The sequence below is a fragment of the Cyprinodon variegatus genome, unplaced genomic scaffold (assembly GCF_000732505.1).
Source record: "Cyprinodon variegatus isolate N-32 unplaced genomic scaffold, C_variegatus-1.0 Scaffold702, whole genome shotgun sequence".
NCBI lineage: Eukaryota > Metazoa > Chordata > Actinopteri > Cyprinodontiformes > Cyprinodontidae > Cyprinodon > Cyprinodon variegatus.
In genome coordinates this window covers 110,657-129,731 of record NW_015151155.1, presented here as the reverse complement: position 1 = coordinate 129,731, position 19,075 = coordinate 110,657, and the positions used below count along the sequence as shown (strand labels likewise).

Here is a 19,075-nt window from a genome sequence, read left to right as displayed (position 1 = left end):
GACACAGGCAAGAAACAATATGTATATATGTGTGTGTGTATTTTCATGGGGTTGTGGGGGCATGGGATTAGAGATTGCATGAATGATTGAAGACTAAATTTGACTTTTGAAAATCCAATACCAAAAAGGCCTGAAGATGGCAAATGTGCATCTATATCTACCACTTGCCTGAACCATGCTACTGTTGATATCCAGTTTTGCTGCTAAGGGTGTTCACAAAGGAAAGCACACACCCTTATTTTTAACTTGCATACACGGTCATTTATTGATGCTGGTACATCCGCTGTTGCCGTAGCTCCCGGCAGTCGTGTATGTGCGGGCCCGCACGAACAGCAGCTCAATGACCAGGGTCTAACTCATGTTTGCGTAGCACCTTTTTGCCACTGGATGCTTCCTGGAGCACAGCATGCAGAAGCAAGTGCCTGGTTCACCTAACTTCCTGCGCCAGCTCCTAAATGGCTATAATAATCCCTGACAGCAGTAGAATAGAATTTAACTTTATTGTCATTACATTGTCACAGTACAAAGCAACAAAATTCACTCTGCATTTAACCCATCCCCTTAGGTAGCAGTGGGCTGCCATTGTGCGGCGCCTGGGGAGTGGTGTGGGGTTAAGGGTCTTGCTCAGGGACCCAGAGAGGCAGACCGTGGGAGTAGGGCTTGAACTCAGAACCTCTGGAAACTAATTACATGAAAGCATTTAAGTTGGTTATCTTAAAAGCAATGAAGCCAAATAACACCCTGTTCAGAGTAAAACAATTCAACACAAACAAAGAAACACAGCCATGATGGTTTTCATGCAGGTATGTTGGCATTACATTATTTTTATGATGGCTAACTTTTAATGCCAGAATGACCAGACTGTACTCATTAGAGAAACATGCTCTAAACCTGAAAGCTATTCTTTAAAATGTAAAGGATATGTTAAAAGCTGGATACAAAGATCAGCTTCAGGCAAGCAGGTTTTTCTCTGGTTGAACTGCCACACTTCAGACCTCTATCATTGCATGTGTCCTTCTCTCATCTACCTGGCTGAGAATAAAAGATTTTCCTCCTTTAGGTTTATGCTTTTGCAGTCAGGATCATTTTCACTTGTAGTTTTGATAAATCAGTTGTACTTTTTATTTATACAGTGATTTTCCAACACAAAAGAACATTTTTGGAGCCATTTTGTTTTTGTTGCATAGCATCAGTTTATATTCTGAATTTTATTTAAACGGTACTCAGTGCAGTAAAGTGAAAAAAAAAATATATCATAGTAAAAAAAAGAGGCAATTTGTAAAGGTGGCAATAAGTATTTGTCCCTTCTCAGATAAGAGAATCATACAATGAAGTCATAAAAAAAAACGGTCAATCGAGGCTTTTAATTAGTTTCCTTGTTTTACTAAGGATAATGTACATGCATTTTTAAATTTGCAAAAAAAAAAAAAAAACACTGCTGTATTAAACTGATTTAAAAAAAGAACAAAATATAAAACAGTAAAAAAAAAAAAAAAAAAAAACTGAATTTGGTTATACTGTGTGGAATAGATAAAAAAAAAATACAGCTGTACTGTTGCTGCAGCAGCTCTGTTTGGAGATATTCTGTTTTACCGCACTGCCAAAGCCTTGCTGCAGAACAGTTCACTTCACATTGAGGCCTTGGTCACCCTCTAGTGATAAAACTGGATATAAGAAGAGTTTTGAAAAGCAAGATGAGCTCTGCATAAACCAGTGCTTGTTGGAATTCTGCATGCACGAATTACATCAGCATTTTGAAGCTATGAAATATATTAATATTAAATATATTTATATTAAATATATTTCAATTTCCATGTATCCAAGTGGCGAAAGAAAAAAAACATACACTGCAGATCTCTGGGTATTAATTAGCTGTCTCTTATAAATAAAAATTATGTTTTGACAAACAGGTCATTAGGTAAAAATACTTACATTCATTTTGTCCCATATGTACCAGTGATGCAAAAACATTTCTGATTGTCTTTTGACCCATTCTGCCACCCAGTAATGATGAGGAACTGCCTGCATCAATACTTTAACAAATATCAGTAGTTAAAAAGACTCAGGGTTAGAAAAATAACCACAATTTACTAAAACCAATGTTTTCCGTATCTAAAAGTCCTCACTGCTTTCTGTCTATCATGCTTCAGCGGGATTTCAGACAGTCATGCATCACTGCAACCTCAGCTGGCTGAGTAGCCATCTGAGTCAAAGTCCGAGGCATCATCCACTGCACAACCACTCAGTGGCGGGTACGGCCTTGGCTGATCCAGGTTGATGTAAGTAACCTTAAGGTTGATGTAGTGTTCTCCTTCCAGGCCAGACAGGATTTGGTCAACTTCTGCCACCAAGCTGTGGAAACTGGGTCTGCATTCAGGTTCTGGGTCCCAGCAAGCCAGCATGATGGAATATCTGTGGAAGATTTTAGGAAAATAATTAAGAATGCAAATGTGGAAACAAATTAAGAAGGACTCAATAATAAAGTGACAAACAGAGACTTATAACACGGTAGTACATACAAAATCCTAAAAGTGCCCACTACTAATCAATTATTTTAAGTAAGCCTGCCTGTTTGAGCTAAAGTTCAACCTTGTTTGCTAGATAATTAAACTTTACTCATCTTGATAAAATGAATTAAGCTGAGTAGATATAGTATGTGAACAGGAAATACCATAGCATGCCATGGAGTCTCGAGTGGATTTAGGTATATACTTTTACTGGAAGATTATAAGATTAAATGAACCTGCTGTTTCTCTGCCAAAAAAGAAAATAAACACAGCATGGTACGGTCCAAACTATGAGTCACCCGACTGTCTTTATGACTTTTTCTCTTGACTGCCTCTCAGTTTAGTTGGACTATAATTTGTTTTTAGCTGAGAATGAAATGCACATATGTGTATTTTATTTACTAATTCTGTGACCATTGAAGTCATTGGGTTATATCAAGGAACATCACTGAAGGGGCTGAACACAAATACAAACAGTTTATACAAAACATACTAAAATCCTTGTTTCTTTTTAGTTCCACTTAAAGCCGATAATATACCTAAAAAAAGATTTTAAAAGGGGAAAAAAAAACTTTTTCTTATTTTATTTGATAGATTTGTGAGCTAATGGGCTGCTTACATAGTATCTGGGCAATACTGTGGCTGTGGAAGTCTTCGTCCCTTAAGCAAGTAGTGTGTGATGTCATACGGATCCACGTCCGGATATGGGCTGGCTCCTCTGGTTATCAGTTCCCACATTAAGATGCCGTAAGACCACTGGAAACAAAAATGAAAATAGATTAAAGTGAATCTAAACCATTTCAGAAGGATAAAAGATTGTTTGCCATTGTTATGCAGAACCACAGTTTTTCTCCCCTAGGTTGTTAGATAGAAAACCTATTTGAATGCAGGACTGTTGGGTTTTGCAGAAATTTAATGGATCAAACTTCTGTTTTCTTTTTACCACTATTTCTATCATTTTATTTCACAGAAAAACAGTATTCTGTACATTTATACTGTAGATTTAACAATGATTTGAATGCAACCTTCTCATCTCAACAAAACAAATAACCTTTCATGTTTTACAAAAGAAATAAAGTTTAAGGAAAAATAAATCATTTTAAAAGAAGGTATCCTAAACTGCAGCATACCATCAGCATAAGGATATTTCATTGAAACCTAGTTATATTATAGTTAGGTCTAAGTTTCCATTGATTCCACTGGTAGAATTATTTTTATGGATCATGTCTGAGTCTATTATACCCTAATGGAATTAACCTGCCTTTTATGTGTCCAAACTAATGTCTTCCCATGTTTATCTAATTAGGACGGTTCCTCTGTCAGGATAAAAAGCCATCTTCATTATGTATGTGGCAAACATTTGGGTACGCAATGAGAACAGTGTCCTTGATCGTAGAACATAGTGTAATATTTTGATAAGGCTGGAGCCATGGATGTCACCTCATATCCAAAATTCCAAATTTCCCCACTTTCCTTTATAGGCCCTTGGCTGGTCCCCTAAAATACCTTTTTTGAACAATCTTTGTACTAAAATATTCTTTCTGTCATGACTTGTGTACATTAAGTTCTAAAGAGAAGCGCCTTCTCCTGTCCAGACCCTGTAATTCAGTTAAAGGGTGGAGTCAGAGTAAAAAATATGCATGCCCAGAAGAAGGAGGGGGTCACTCCAGTGGCTGGAAGTTGGCTGCTATTTGGCTGGCGTTTGATTGGGAAGGGCCATTTTGAATGGCTTCTACTGCATGATGTAATGATGTGATGCTGGATACTGGAGTTGTATAGAATGCTTCTTTAACTGGAATTCTGTGCTGTCTTTAATGAGAAGTGAGACTGGTTGGTAAGTGCTGCCTTCGGTAACTAAGCAGCTTCTCTGATCCGAGTAAGATTACAACTTCTGTCAAAATCTGTTTTCATATCTCATGGTTATTTTATACATATGCATTATGACGTGTAACTGAAAGAGTTTGTCCCAAGTGATCCCTTCTTCCTGCCCTGACCTGAACGTAGAGTAACTTGTGGAGAGCCAATGAAGGACCAACGCCACAGCTGTGTCCACACAGAGGTGAGGAAATTCCTTTTTAAATATCTCCAATGCTTTGAGGGGTTGTTTTCCGGGTTCGATGCGCTTCGGGCTCTCGGGCCGCCAGAAAGTGTGCAACAAAAAAAAAGTGTTTTTTGAGCATCTGAATCTACCGAAATACAATTTGAACTTCTGAGAAAATACGTTGTCCCAAATTGGGCATGAAAACCCAAACATTAAAATCTCTGTTAATTAGATAGAAAATTCTCTGGACTGAGTAAGATTACAATTTCTATAAAAATCTGTTGTCCTGTCTAATGGTTATTTAATACATTAAGAAGTGTTATTTAAAAAGTTTGTCCTGAGTGATTTCTTCTCAGGAAAAGCAGCGGAGAGAGAAAGCTTCAAGGTCTGAAAAAACCAAGCTTTCTTTTACACCATGGTGTGTTCCCTTTTTTAATAAAAATTATGAAAGGTTTCAAACTTTCTTTTTTGTAAGAAAATAATTCATCATCTTAAATGCAATACATTACCACTGTGCTAATCTGACCAACGGTTGTAAAGGGCATATAAAGATCCATCAACCTTTTCACCAGTAGCATTAAAAATCTATAATTTTAAGGTTTGATGGGCTTTCATAATAAATGTATTTGGTTATAGGAGTAGAATGATCATCATTGCACCTTCGGGCATATGTATAGACAATATTGTTATGCACTATTGCTATGGCCAATTTTATAAAGTCCTTTTAGATGAACATTTATTTCATATTTATGTGACATAAGACTGATCCTTCTGAAATATTTTTTTCAACTTCTTTTTCAAGGAGGAAGCAGAGCAGCCACTTATAAAGATAAAGTTAGGCCTATCTTAAATAAAGTCTTTTTTTGTCACAGGTTCCTATAGGGATGTTAGAGGTGGTAATTGATAATTTCCATTTTATCACAGAGCAGTATAGTTGGTCATTTCTACAATTTTGAAAAAAAAAAATCTTAATATGTCTTATTCTAAAGGAGAACCTTCAAAAGACATCAGTCTCCCCTCATTAAAGAGATTTTCCTTTGTACAAAACTGTTGATATCCAGAACCTTGCATCCATCTTTCCTTGTATATCTTCCCATATAGAGCTAAATTAGGAAATGTTGTCCTATAGTTATCCTTTTTACCACATAGGAAATGTAAATTGTATTACAAACTGTAGAATTATTGGTTTCATAATTTAATTTCAATATAATGACATACATCGATGTATCATGTGGCAACACGGCTGAACTTGATCAAATGCATTTTATACAGATTATTCTTCAATGAGTAAAAAACTTCATTGTGCACAGTTGTTTTGCAAAATAATAACAGTAAAAGTTAATTCATTTAGGTCTTCCTGCCTTTATATACAGGAGTAATAATAGGCAAAGTTATGGTAATTTTTCTACGTATTTCAAATACATTACCTTTCTTTTCAACTTTAACATTTTAGCACACATTCCTGCAGATGGCGCTAGAGGGATGTTTTGAGATAAATACACAAATTGAGGAAGAAATTTAATCTTTACAATATTTCTTCTTACAGTAGTTGATGTTGGAAGAGATGACCATCATTCCAATTCTTGGTTGCTCCTACTAATGTATTTAAGTTAGCTAATACATTATTCTCTGACAACGGCACTGTTTTTGATACCTAAATGGATATGCTCCAAAGTAATAAACTTTGCATTGTACTTGAATGAAAAGTAGGAAGTTTAAAAAAGAAAACAAAGCTTTGTAATTTGAAAGTAATTTACAAATGTTTGAAGAAAAAAATCCCTCCTTTTCTCAGTTAGATCATAGTATCACTCAGAGCAGTGCCATAGTAAAAAAAAACAAAAAACAAAAAAAATTATTTTGGACGGTACGTATTTTTTTTCCATGGCAACAATCTATGGAACTCTGAATCCTGAATTTAAGGTGGATTCAAACAAGGGTTGTTTTCAGATATCCCTAAAAAGAGATCAGACGTTTAATCGACATTATTCACTTTGAAATGTTTATATGCTCTTTTGACTTTTTCCTAACTCTTTGTTTAAATCATTGGTTTTGTAAAGGCCATTCTAGGTACAAGTATAGCAAATTATCTACAACTACAAATGCCACAGATGTATAAGTTAGATACATATTTACAAGAGATTAGATGAACCACACTCACCACATCTGACTTTGTAGTGAACTTCTGTGTCTGAAGGCTTTCAATTGCCATCCACTTCACTGGCAGCTTTGCCCTTTGGTGATTCTGAATGCTGTAGTACTCCTTGTCATAGACGTCTCTTGCCATGCCAAAGTCAGCTACTTTAACGGTGAAGGTTTCATCAAGCCTATAAAGAGGAAACAGTGAACATTCATCTATCTCATTCAGTTATTTGTAAAGTACACTGCAAAAAAATCTAAGTAGGTCAATTTTCCTAAGGAGCATTTTTTTCTTGAATTAAGCAGGTAAGTGTAACACTTTGCCAATGAAATGAGGCAATTTACATTTAAATGAGAAAAAAGTGCAGTCTCTTCTTTCAATTGCATAATATCTAATTATCTTATTTTATTCTTATTATAAGATTTTAGATTGTTTCTGCAGTGTAAAAATATTTCAAATAGTTCACAGTTTTCAATAAAAATCTATCCAAGCTCAACAACAAAAGATACTAAATACATCTCAACAAGTTTTTCTAAATAATTTGGGTAAAAGTACAATTTATACCCTTCGAATTCTCTGACTACAAAAATAACTGCAAATGTGTGTTTTCTTTTTCACAAGTATTTCTCTTTATTTAGATCAATTTTCTAATGCTATAGTGTCATAGAAATTCTACAGTATGATGCTGCCACCACCATGTTTCATTGTGGGCACAGTGTGTTTAGGGTAGGTGCAATGTTGATTTTGTATCCTAGACTCAGCCTAGAAGAGAACTGGTTCTCCGGCCGTCTTCCACATGTGATTGGGCATAAGGAAAATCATTTACAGTGGCATACTATAAATGATTGACTCCTCTTCCACCTCTCCAGTAAAGACCAATGTACAAAAATAATATTTATCTTGACAGATTCTCTCACTTCCACATTTAGCCTAGGCTTCTAGATTTTTTTTCTATTTAAATCTTAGCTTGTAATATGTAGAGAGGCATATATGGTTAAATGAACAATGGTACTGTATCTTTATTTTTGAATAAGTGGTTGTACAGTCCTCCATGAGCTGTTTATAGCTTTACAAATCATTATAACTATATTCTTTATGCTTTATCTCAGAACTGTTTGCTCTGTTCCTTGATGATTTTTCAATGTCGTTTTTTCTTAAAAAATATTAAACAAAGTCCTGAGTCAATTAAAGAATATCCCAATTTTGTACTGAAAATAAGTTAAACAGCTGGATGCTCGTTATAAAGCAGTTGAGAACTTAAGGTATTATGTTGCACTGGATTTTATTTAGGAGTATCAGAGTAAATAGGGTCAAATAACATGTTACATGTTTATGCTACAGGCTATAAATTGTTAATAAAATTCTGTCTTCTTTTGTACTGTTTCAATACTAAGTTAATTAAGAGCAAGACATTCCACTAAATAGAATAAAGTTTGATGTAACATGGCATTAATCTTTCACCGCTTCGCTTTTGAAATAATCTGGGTTTGATTCACACTCACATGCAGTTTCTTGCAGCCAAGTCTCTGTGAACAAACTTTTTTTGAGCCAAGTATTCCATACCCTTGGCAACCTGAAGCCCGAACCCAATCAGATCCTTCACTGTTGGGTTCTGTGGAAAACAAACAAATACATATAGAAAACTGGTTTGCAGCACATTCATTTTAGCTGAAAGTATAGAAAGTAAGTAATGAACTTGCCCTTTTCTCGGATCGGATGAAATGGCGCAAATCTCCATGTTTCATGTATGGCAGAACCACCAGAGGAAGTCCTTCCTTGGGCAGCATGATGCCCAGCAGGGACAGTATGTTGGGGTGGTGAAATTCTTTCATGATAATTCCTTCTCTCAGGAACTGGTCCACTTCAACCAAATCTGTGATTCCTGTTAATATAAGTTGGTTTTATCAGTAAAGGTCCATTGAGATAATTAAGCTGGGCAATTAATTACATTTGCAGTATTATGGCATGAAAACAATAAACCTATGCTTTAATATTCTTAATACTTTTGGTTAGTGCAGATTAAAAAAAAATCTAAATTAAATCACAGTTGCAATTTTGATTAAAGAAAAAAATCACTATTTCAATGTTTGACAAGATCATTTAGCCCTAACGAACATTAGAAATATTTCTCAGAAAGGGAAAGCAATTTGGTCTTCACTTCTGCAGATGCACACTTGCTGGAGAAATCCAATGGGAATGCATAACACATGTACATTATATACAACCAACATTTGCTAATAAATCGGCACCGTTACTCCTTGAATTTAATTTATGCAGGATAGTAACAAAATGTATTTTAACAACAGAGAATAATAGAAACTACTGTCATGATAACCTTTAAACAAATGCACTTACTGTTTAATGATTTTACTGCACAGTGAGTTTCTTGTTTATCGCTTTCTATTAGATATCCATGATAAACAGTCCCAAAGTGACCTGTGTAAAGGGGATACGGCAGGTGAGGGAAACTTTGAAAAGAAATGAGTAAATGTTGTGGAACCAAGTAAAGAAAAGAGGTTTACCTTTTCCAATGATCTGCCCCTCCTCAATTCTGAGCCTCTCAGCAGGAATCAGCACATCTTTAACTTCCTCAAGCAGTTCAGGGTTTGTGCTAATCATAGACATGTTGTCTCTTGGCATTAAGGGCACAGCCACATGATCATAGCCAGAGGCATATATTAAACCTTGGAAGGCCATAGCTCCTGTGGGACTCAACATCTGACCTAACAAATAAGTTAAAATAAAGAAAAACATTTACATAAAGAACATTTGAGCAGTTTTACATTTGAATGGCTGTATTTGAATTAATTTAGGGGTTGTATAAAAAAAAATCATACAGTAGATGGTATAATTTAAAAGCATTGCTTAACTACTGATCCACTTTTTAGACTATTAAGGACTAAAGAACATGCATATGTGTAAAGGGAAAATTTACTAAACCAGTAAGGCCCCAGCCAAAAGCCAAGAATTTAGCATTTAATTTTCAATTATTCAGCTTTGATCAGTTCTTTAAAAAATAAATTACTGGGATAAATGTCAGTCTGCGTATCCTAGGTTTTTAGTTTTAAAAAGCTAGATAGATGTTATACTAAGTTAAGCTAACTCTGCATGTTACTCTGAGCTAAATGATCGGTAGCAGAGTTGTTGAAATAACCCTGGGAATGTACCAAATTCGAAATGGGTAACAATTTAGATATGGTGTGTCCTGTAAAGAATTTTAAAGGTATAGAGGATGATCTTTTATTTCCAGATGGATCATCTAAATGAGTGGTCCTCCTAATTGTCTATCATTCTGGTGATATGTTTAATTAAGGCCATCCTACGTGCTCTTCCCGTTAGCTATATTTTTCTGAGCATGCGCATTTTCAGGCATATACCTGTGTTGAGCTATGGTTTTAGACAGTCATTGAAGCTCACCTCTCTCACCGCAGTTTTTTGAAAAGGGCCGAGGGTCGTAAGAGAAAAAGTGTCTACGAAGTGAAAAGAAAAGAAAGGCCTCAGAAGAGGCAGATATATCATGGAATGCTGTCACAGCGGACTGCTGTCACTACCAGACAGTGGCGAATAATACAAAGATGGAGCAGGCACCATGCAGTGAAAGGGGAGTTACTTGACCAATGGAGCAAAAAGAAGTGATCATCTGTCCAGACGTTCAGTTACCTGGGTTCACTATAAAGTCCCCTATATAGTCCCTGCTCTATATAGTGATTGAGGGATATAGGGGTAAGGGCCGACGTTCGGGCACAGTAAGCTTGTAAAAGCTATAAGAACAGCAACTTTTAAACAGAGCATGCACGAGGAGAAATGGGCTCGTTCATACTCCGGCATATGCTTTTTTTTTAAAGTGGAGAGGGCGGGTCTTTTAAAAAATTCACAAAAATCCTCCACTATACCTTTAATGGACTCCAATTGTTGAGTGTTACCCTATCTACTTTAAGTTACCCATATCAGTCAAATGCCACTCTTTAGCAGAGTGGAGAATGTCCCTGCCTGTCATGCTGAACATCGGACTTCAAATCCTGCGCGCATTTATATGGATGTTTTGATAATCTTCATATGCCATCAATAACATTTAGTTTCACTGGCAAGATATGAAGCCTTCCTTTCACTGATGAGTGCTATGTATGTACGTATAACTTTACACTTAATTATAAGCCGAGTTGACTCAGAGTTCAGTTACCTGATTAACATCACCTGTTCTTTAACCAAAAATTCTAAATATCACAGAGAGGAATACATTGGCTCAGGATATTCACTCTTTACCCAGACTAAGCCTCCTCTCAGTAATGGGGCTAAAGCACAAAGGTATTTATTTCCTGTGTTCATATGGCTTACTTTGTCGGTATTCAATTGTTGGAGGTAAGTCCATCCTGCTCCCCATCCGATTTCGGGACATTGTTGACAAACGTTGTTCTATGCTGGCTGAAAGAAAACATTTAGTGCAACAAATACTGTGAGTAAAAATAAAAGCAGAAGGCTAAAAGTCACATGTTTGAGAATATAAGTGCTCGTTGCAAAATACAAATACACAATAAATAAATAATTAAATCTTGTTTTTTAGTGTACCCTGATCAATATGACCATTTTAACCATGGTCAAAAGAAAAGATGGACTGATGTTAAACACCAGTTTAATTGAAACCCAATATGTGCTTCTGATTCTTTAAGCTAATATTGCTTTCTTTTCCTCTGATTAAATGATAAAATGGCAATGATAACTAGGGATGCACGATATAATCGGCCCCCTATCGGTATCGGCCTGTATCGGCCTTAAAACTGAATATTAGACATCGGCCACCCCACCGATATTTAACCCGATATTTGATCAGCTTCTGAGTTTCTAAAGTCTAAAAAAAAAAATAAAAAATTCTACTACTTCTTCTTCCTCAAAAACATCTTTTTTACAGACTTAAAAACTTCTAAAGACGAGGGAAAAAATATTGATACATTAAAATATCCCAATATCTTCATATGCTGATATATTGCCATTTAAAAACACCATATCAATCTCTTTTACTAATGAAATATTGCTATATGTCATCGTTATGCTACGAAATCCCCCGAAAATTCACAAAATTTTGCCATATTTTTATATGTTGATATATTGACGCGGTATCGATCTATTTTACTAACAAAATCTCACAAGAATTTGCAAAATATCACAAGAGTTTGTAACAGAACGATGAAATTTCACAAGATTTTGAAAGTAAAATAGATCGATACCGCGTTTTTAAAAATCAATTTGATATCAGCATATGAAAATATATTTGAGTATATTATTTTTCAAAGTGTCAGAAATTGATAACAAAACTGCTATTTTCAATGACTACTTATTTTTGTCCAGCTTTAACATCGGTATCGATATCGGTTATCGGCTACATTAGGTTTAAAATATCGGCATATCGGATATCGGCCAAAATCCCAATATCGTGCATCCCTAATGATAACAAATGTTACTAAAGTATCAAAATAAATAAAACACTTATTGACAAAACAAAACACATTAACAATGGAGAGCAAATGGAGATAATGGCAATGCTTTCTGTGATCTTAAGGCATTGCTGATAAATGCATCTATGAATCGGTGAACGCAAGAAGTAAGTGCTTATATCGACAAAAACTATCGGCCGCCCAATGTATCAGTCTATCTCTAGTCACAAGTTTTCTAGAGGTTTTCGCTATTAAATATTTTCTTTTTTCTTCCCTTACCTCTCTCTTTGTTTCTTAGATGTCTCATCACAAACAGTGCAAGGCCAGCACCTACGACCAGTGCTGCAAAAATGCCCAGCACAATACCTGCAATCACAGTGTCGTTGTTGGTTTTGGCGTAGACAACAGTGCCCACATCATAATCTTCCCCATTGACAGAAACCTGCAGCAGCAAAGCAAAAATGTTGGCTTTTGTTTTGCATTTCACTTGGTGTCAAATCTAGTTTAAAATAAGGATTTTTTTCTCACTTTAACCGGTAATCCTGCGCTGGGGATAATCAGGTCTTTAGGAATCCTGCAGGTCACTTCATTAAGAAGAACTTTATGCTTGCAAAGCTCACTGCCAATGCTCATTGTTATTTTCATGCATTTCTCCACTGACTGTAGTTTGTTGTGCTGATATAAAAGCAAAGATTATATATTAAAAGACGGGCGGCTTAATATTATGCAAAGCATCATATTTAATTCAAACAAAACTTTATTTGCTGAAAGAATAGTATAAACTATCGTACATGCAGTGAAACTTCATCATCTCCTGGTTTCAGACGTAAAATGTTGTCATCATGTTCAAACGGGATGACTTTGGCATCCGCGTGGTAGACAAACTTTTCTCTGTAAAGATCTTCTTTTCCATCTATCTGAATGGAAATGTATCCATGATTAACCTCCTGTACGTCCGCCGAAAAGGCTGGGGTCCAGCACTCCAGGTGCGTGGCGTTTCTTGAGCCGTTGCATACCTCAAATTAAATAACATCGTTGTTTAAACCAAGAAGCATTAAGTACTGGTTTTGTTTTCATGCGTCTGCCTGCCAGACGCATTTTGAAGGTAATATAAATTAAACTTACTTGATCTACAGTCTTTGAAGATGTTGTAGAAGTATACTGAACGACAGCTCTGTGGCCTGAATCCAGATTCTGACCATTTATAACGAGCTTGGAGCCACTGTGTGGCAGCATAGGCAATGTTAGTAACACCAATAACATTTTTATAAAAAATAAAAAAAACTTTTTTTTATCAAGAAGCTTGATTTTACTTTAAGATTGGTACTGCATTAAAGGTATTAAGTGCGTGCCCCACCTTCTGAAGCTGCATCTGGGCTTAACAGAGTGTATGACAGGATCTCTTTTATAGAAGAACTTTTTAGCTGATGTCACTTCAAGGTTGTCAATTAAAACTTTCACTGGCACCTCCCCAATGTTTTTTGCTGGTGGAGTACTGCAGATTATTGAAGACAAATTTTCTTTTTCCTTGGGATCACTGAAATCAAAAGAAATCTGACATAGGTGAGCTAAATGTCCTTAAACAGTCTGTTACATTTCTCATAAGTGTTAACATCCTGTGTGTCTCACCTTAAAATCAATTTGCATTTTTGGTCTTCAAATAGAACCTCGCTTTTGTTCCCAGCATAGAGATGTTTCCCGATGAGTGTAACATGGGTTCCTCCAAACATGGGGCCATGGTCTGGCTTGATGTCTATAATGCTGGGCTCCTGATGGAGATTAACGGATTGTTTTACTAACAGTTATTTCAATAAATTATCTGGACTTTATCTGTTACTTTACAAAAAGGAAATTCTTACCACAACAGAGAAGCCAGATATCTGGGCTGTACCTTCAATGGAGTAGACACCCTCCACCTCTCCCTCATGTATTTGCAGGGTGATGTTCAGGTCTTGGTTTGGTACTTTTTCATTCAGTTTACAAACCAGCCTGCATTTGAGCACATTCAAAAATAATGTAAAGATATTGAATAACGTAAAGATACATAAATCTCTCATAATGTCTCAAACATATTTATCTTGTCTCACTGCATAAATTGCAATTTCTAAAAGAAGAAGCCTGTAAAGGCTAAGGGTTTTAAAACAGCTCTGTACACTTTATCAATGCTCGATATGCAAAGGAAGAGTACCACAACCATAAAAATATCAAATCATAGACTGAATTATTCAGAAAACAAATTAAACTGTTCAGCCGTTGGAGCAAATAAAAGGATCCTGCATGTTAAAATGAGTAAGCCTTCATAAGTGTACTGTAGGCACGTGTCTGCATAGCATAGCATGAGATGCTACAGCACTCAGTCAGAGATTTGACACTTGACTAGCACTGAAATTAATTATAAAGAAGTGGTCTACATGTGTGGTATGGCAAGTCTATGTGTTGTATTTCCTGTTGATTTATGACATGTCCAAAAAATTTTATGTGCCCTGGCCTGGGTGTCGCTCTAATTAAATCATGACAGAATATTTAAATAAGCTGAGCAATTCATAGCCATATTTTTACTTTTATTTTTATAAGCCTACTTAATTTGTGATCAAAATCAACTTGTTTTTATATGTCTAAGTTGTTCCCTTAACTCATTTTGAAATGTTAAACAGCTAAAACAAGTCAGGTGTTGGTTCCAGAATGTTCAGTTGTAGAATATTAAAGTGTTAAAAACAACAAATTGTTTTCTGTATAAAACACAACATTTAAATGACAAAAGCCCTATAGAGAAAACAGACAACAAGTTAAAAATTTACCAAAATCCTTTGAACAATGACATTAAAAAAATAATTTGAGCAGACCTTTCACTCCACCACCACTCACCTCCACTTTTGAAGAGATGTTAATAAAACCCCAAAAGGTTTGTTTAGTTAAGAAATGCAAAATACAATATTGATTGAGCTGATGGTGTTTCAAATATATCTATATTTCCCTGAAAATTAGTAAGGTTTTGGAATGGAAGTGCATAACTTTATGTCAGCTTAACCTGCTTCATGAGTAATAGATTATCCATTTTTATTATTTTTGAGGAGGCAATATTTGAATGTGATAAAGATAATCTCCAATAATGTATGGACAAATGTATGGTATATAGTGTAACTGGAGGAGGGGTTTGGGCAGCTATTATCCTGGCACTGTGAGAGAGAGCCCGACTAAAATTATATGCCTCCTGCTTTGTATCCCTTGGTGTTTGTTAGATAATTAAGAAGACGGGACACTTTTACATTTTAAAGCTGGTGTAGCTACTGAAAGTGTTTTACTCAAGTCTCCATCGTGCTTATACATAGAGATGAGAAATATGGACTTAATATTTTCATTTGTAATATTTGTGTTATAATAGCAAAGCTGAGGAGAAATACTATAGAAAAATGTACCATGATAGCCATAATATTCAAACAGGCTACTTTTGAACATCAGTTCCAAAAACTGATGTTACTTTACTGCTAAAGAACTCACATTAAAAGCATAGACCATTTTTAAACATGAATTAACAGGTTAATTATGAACAGGTTATTACTGATTAACTTGACCAACAGTGGTCCCATGTGTAATGAAACCAATTGTACAGTCAGTTTTTGGGTGTGCAGACATCATCAATTAGAGATTATTGTAGTTTTCTCAAAAATAATTAGTACTGCCTGATCTGCTTCTTAAAGGAATAGTACACCCAAAACATGATTAGCCTTCATTTTCTACTCACCCCCATGCTGAACAACACTCTGGAGTACTTTTTTGATATCTCAAATGCATCTGGAGATCTGGGAGGCTTCTTGCTGTCTGCTGACATTCAAATAATGGAGGTCTATGGTGCCCAAGGCAGAAAGGTCCATAAAAGTCCACAAAAAACGTGTCAATATTCCTCCATACTGCTCGTCCAATGTATTCCAAGTGTCCTGAGTGGGTAGCGTCCATAATTTACCAGAAACGAAGTCATTTAGAATCTTTTTAGAGCATAAACAGTAGTGTATAGGATTTCCTAAAAGCGCGCGCCTGCACGTTCACGACGCTACGGAAACCGCGGCAGACCAAACCAGATGAAAGTGCGCATTCAGCGTCTGCTCTGCCGATAATGCAAGCGCAGAAGAAGAAATGTGCTGTTTACCTGTGCAAAGAAAGAAACAACGAAAGAAAAATGTCTGAGGACTTCAGTGTTGAGGAAGAGCATGAGTTCTTTGCCGAGCTGAATGCGCACTTTCGTCTGGTTTGGTCTGCCGCGGTTTCCATAGACTCGTGAACGCGCTTTCAGGAAATCCTATACACTTCTGTTTATGCTCTAAAAACATTCTAAATGACTTCGTTTCGAGTAAATTCTGGATGCTACCCACTCAGGACACTTGAAATAAATTGGACGACCAGTATGGAGGAATATTGACACGTTTTTTTGTGGACTTTTATGGACCTTTCTGCCTCAGGCACCATAGACCTCCATTATTTGAATGTCAGCAGACAGCAAGAAGCCTCCCAGATCTCCAGATGCATTTGAGATATCAAAAAAGTACTCCAGAGTGTTGTTCAGCATGGGGGTGAGTAGAAAATTAAGGCTAATCGTGTTTTGGGTGTACTATTCCTTTAAGCAAGATACTTATTCAATAACCTAAAAAGTTATATATGTAAGATATTATGTAATCAATTTTACCTTTTGTTACTGCGACATTTAACTAGCAAAATCCAATTTAAATAATACACCTCTCAAAACAGTGACAAATATTAGTGTGTTTAAGGTTAGAATCCGAATCATTGCTTGGAAGAAATATTTTGTAAGATATTATATTCTAAGGTTGCCCTGTGATGGACTGGCGACCTGTCCAGGGTGGACCCCGCCTTGCCCAATGACTGCTGGAGATAGGCATCAGCACCCTTTGCTACCCCACTCGGGATAAGAGTGTTAGAAAATGGATGGATGGATTATATTCTAAGGTATTTTGCATGCAATTTCTGAATATCAATTTTGACTTGTAGGATAGACCTTCAATGTAATCAAAACCACAATTATTTTTATGCAGTTGAGGTGCAAATGATCACAAAAACTAAAAGAAAGTGGTAACAACCAGAAAAAGTAGGGATATTAAAACACATGCCATTCATTTTCAAGTACTCACTTTCACCTACTTCTTTAAAGATTAAAAAGAATCTATTATCAAGAACAAAAAATAACTAAAGGAATTGAAGATCAGCATTTGCTTACATTGTTTTTTTTAGCAAGTAAGACAAAAGCTAAAAAAGTAATTCTAATGGTACTGGTGTTTTGTGTCTGTGATTTTTACATTGTACTGTTGCTTCTTGTAGGCTGGACAACACATAAGTTCCCAGAGTCCACTTTTATGATGTGTGTTTTTCCATTAATGATGGCTGGCCGCCGAGCAGATTGGAACTCTGAACCGCACAGTGTTACCTCTGTCTCCCCTCCAGCAGGTGCTGTTTTAGGGAACAACTACCAAATAAATAGAGACAGAATATGTGTATGAGTGCAATTCACTTCATAATCAATAAGTACAAGTTAGGGACGTAGTTACCTGAGTTATAATAGGTGCACATGAGTCTTTGTTCCAGACTGAGGTACAATTAGGCCTCCTGGAGCATTTGCCAGAACACCAGCCGCAGTTCATGAAGCTTGGAGCCATTAAACACGCAGGGCATGTCAAATAATGTTCACATCCCGGTCCTGCAGATGGCACCTTGAACATCTTTTGTATGAAAATAGAAGATAAGAACTAAAAATGAGAAACCTTTTTTTTTTTTTTTTACAATGTGTGTGAACGCAACAGAATATGGTACATGTACCTTGTTTCCAGCTGCAAAGATAAGGTAATCTTCAGAGTAAGTAGTTGCTGTCCTGAATATTTCATCCTTTCCCAGGGAATAGTTGGCAAAAACTATTAGCTTGTGCCAGGTGAGAATCATCTACAACCAATTTAGACATAAAGGGCACCATATTAATTTTAGTCTGATACATTTTCACACAATAAAACAAATTAACACAACAAAAGCATATTATTACCTGAATTATCCTGCCATCTGATGTGCCAAAATGCCCAATTGTATGATTTCCTATGGTGTTGACCAGAACAGATGTGAACAGGACATCCGTCATCTTGCTGTTGAAGATATCCAGCCTGTAGTGCGGCTTAGAGATCAGTGTGGCCTTTTGACTGCATGTATGATTCCCCGCAGAATTCTGCACAAGCAAAATACCCACATTTAACAAAACAAATATCTTCAAGTTCCAGGTCAGCTTGGATCGGGCTCCATCAAAACCTTTCAATCAACTGAAATAACACTAATAGTAACTTTGCTTTACAATAATTGTTTCAAAAACAGATACTCATGCATAGACTTACTGAGTCAGAGATACAATCTATTTTAGTTAATGTTATTATTGCATATATATAAAATGCAAACCGAGAACTTTGTTTCTCAGATAATTTAGTGTACACTATACACCTTTAATGCTTGGATGGGATTCCTTTTTTAGAACTACTGCGTTAATACAGCCCAGCATAGAAGAATAGCTCTCCTGAGGTGTTAAAGACATTCATATAGTAGCTTTCAACAATCTGCATTGTTGAGACTGGTATCCCTCCCTTTATGTGCTTAAGTAAAATTCATTTTCTTGAAAGTCTTGCCATTTTTTTTTTTATCTCAGGTTATGGTAATTTTGGGAGTGTTGGCAAGTAAGAAGTCCTTACTGAAAATTAAAATGGTGTCTCTGCAAAGCAGGTCCTCAAAAGGAAGCATTAAATGTTCTAAACTATCTAGGTATATGGCTGTAGTAACTTTTGGTTTCAGGAATTGCCAAGTAAAGTATCAATACTTACTGTACTTAAGTAGGTTTTACTGGTTTCTGTACTTTAATACAAAGGCGTAGGTTTGATTTGAACTTTGGTAGATACACTATTGGTCAGGTGCCATTGGTGCTATG

General features: G+C 36.0%; 1 protein-coding gene across 1 annotated transcript in view; it reads right to left on the bottom strand.

The window, feature by feature from the left end:
• Positions 1-586: 586 nt before the first annotated feature.
• LOC107097508 (macrophage-stimulating protein receptor-like) overlaps positions 587-19,075 on the bottom strand; it is a 28,540-nt gene continuing 10,051 nt past the window's right edge. Inside the window, exons 4-22 of the mRNA XM_015394668.1 lie at positions 18,155-18,331; positions 17,938-18,057; positions 17,670-17,840; positions 17,421-17,587; positions 13,974-14,103; positions 13,744-13,883; positions 13,472-13,651; positions 13,240-13,336; positions 12,906-13,130; positions 12,643-12,789; positions 12,394-12,556; positions 11,021-11,107; positions 9,208-9,408; positions 9,041-9,121; positions 8,386-8,567; positions 8,188-8,297; positions 6,707-6,872; positions 3,127-3,263; positions 587-2,412 (exon numbers count right to left, since the gene is read on the bottom strand). Of these exons, the coding sequence (XP_015250154.1) occupies positions 2,184-2,412; positions 3,127-3,263; positions 6,707-6,872; positions 8,188-8,297; positions 8,386-8,567; positions 9,041-9,121; positions 9,208-9,408; positions 11,021-11,107; positions 12,394-12,556; positions 12,643-12,789; positions 12,906-13,130; positions 13,240-13,336; positions 13,472-13,651; positions 13,744-13,883; positions 13,974-14,103; positions 17,421-17,587; positions 17,670-17,840; positions 17,938-18,057; positions 18,155-18,331 (2,910 nt within the window). The 3' untranslated portion in view covers positions 587-2,183. The remainder of the gene's footprint in view (positions 2,413-3,126; positions 3,264-6,706; positions 6,873-8,187; positions 8,298-8,385; positions 8,568-9,040; positions 9,122-9,207; positions 9,409-11,020; positions 11,108-12,393; positions 12,557-12,642; positions 12,790-12,905; positions 13,131-13,239; positions 13,337-13,471; positions 13,652-13,743; positions 13,884-13,973; positions 14,104-17,420; positions 17,588-17,669; positions 17,841-17,937; positions 18,058-18,154; positions 18,332-19,075) is intronic.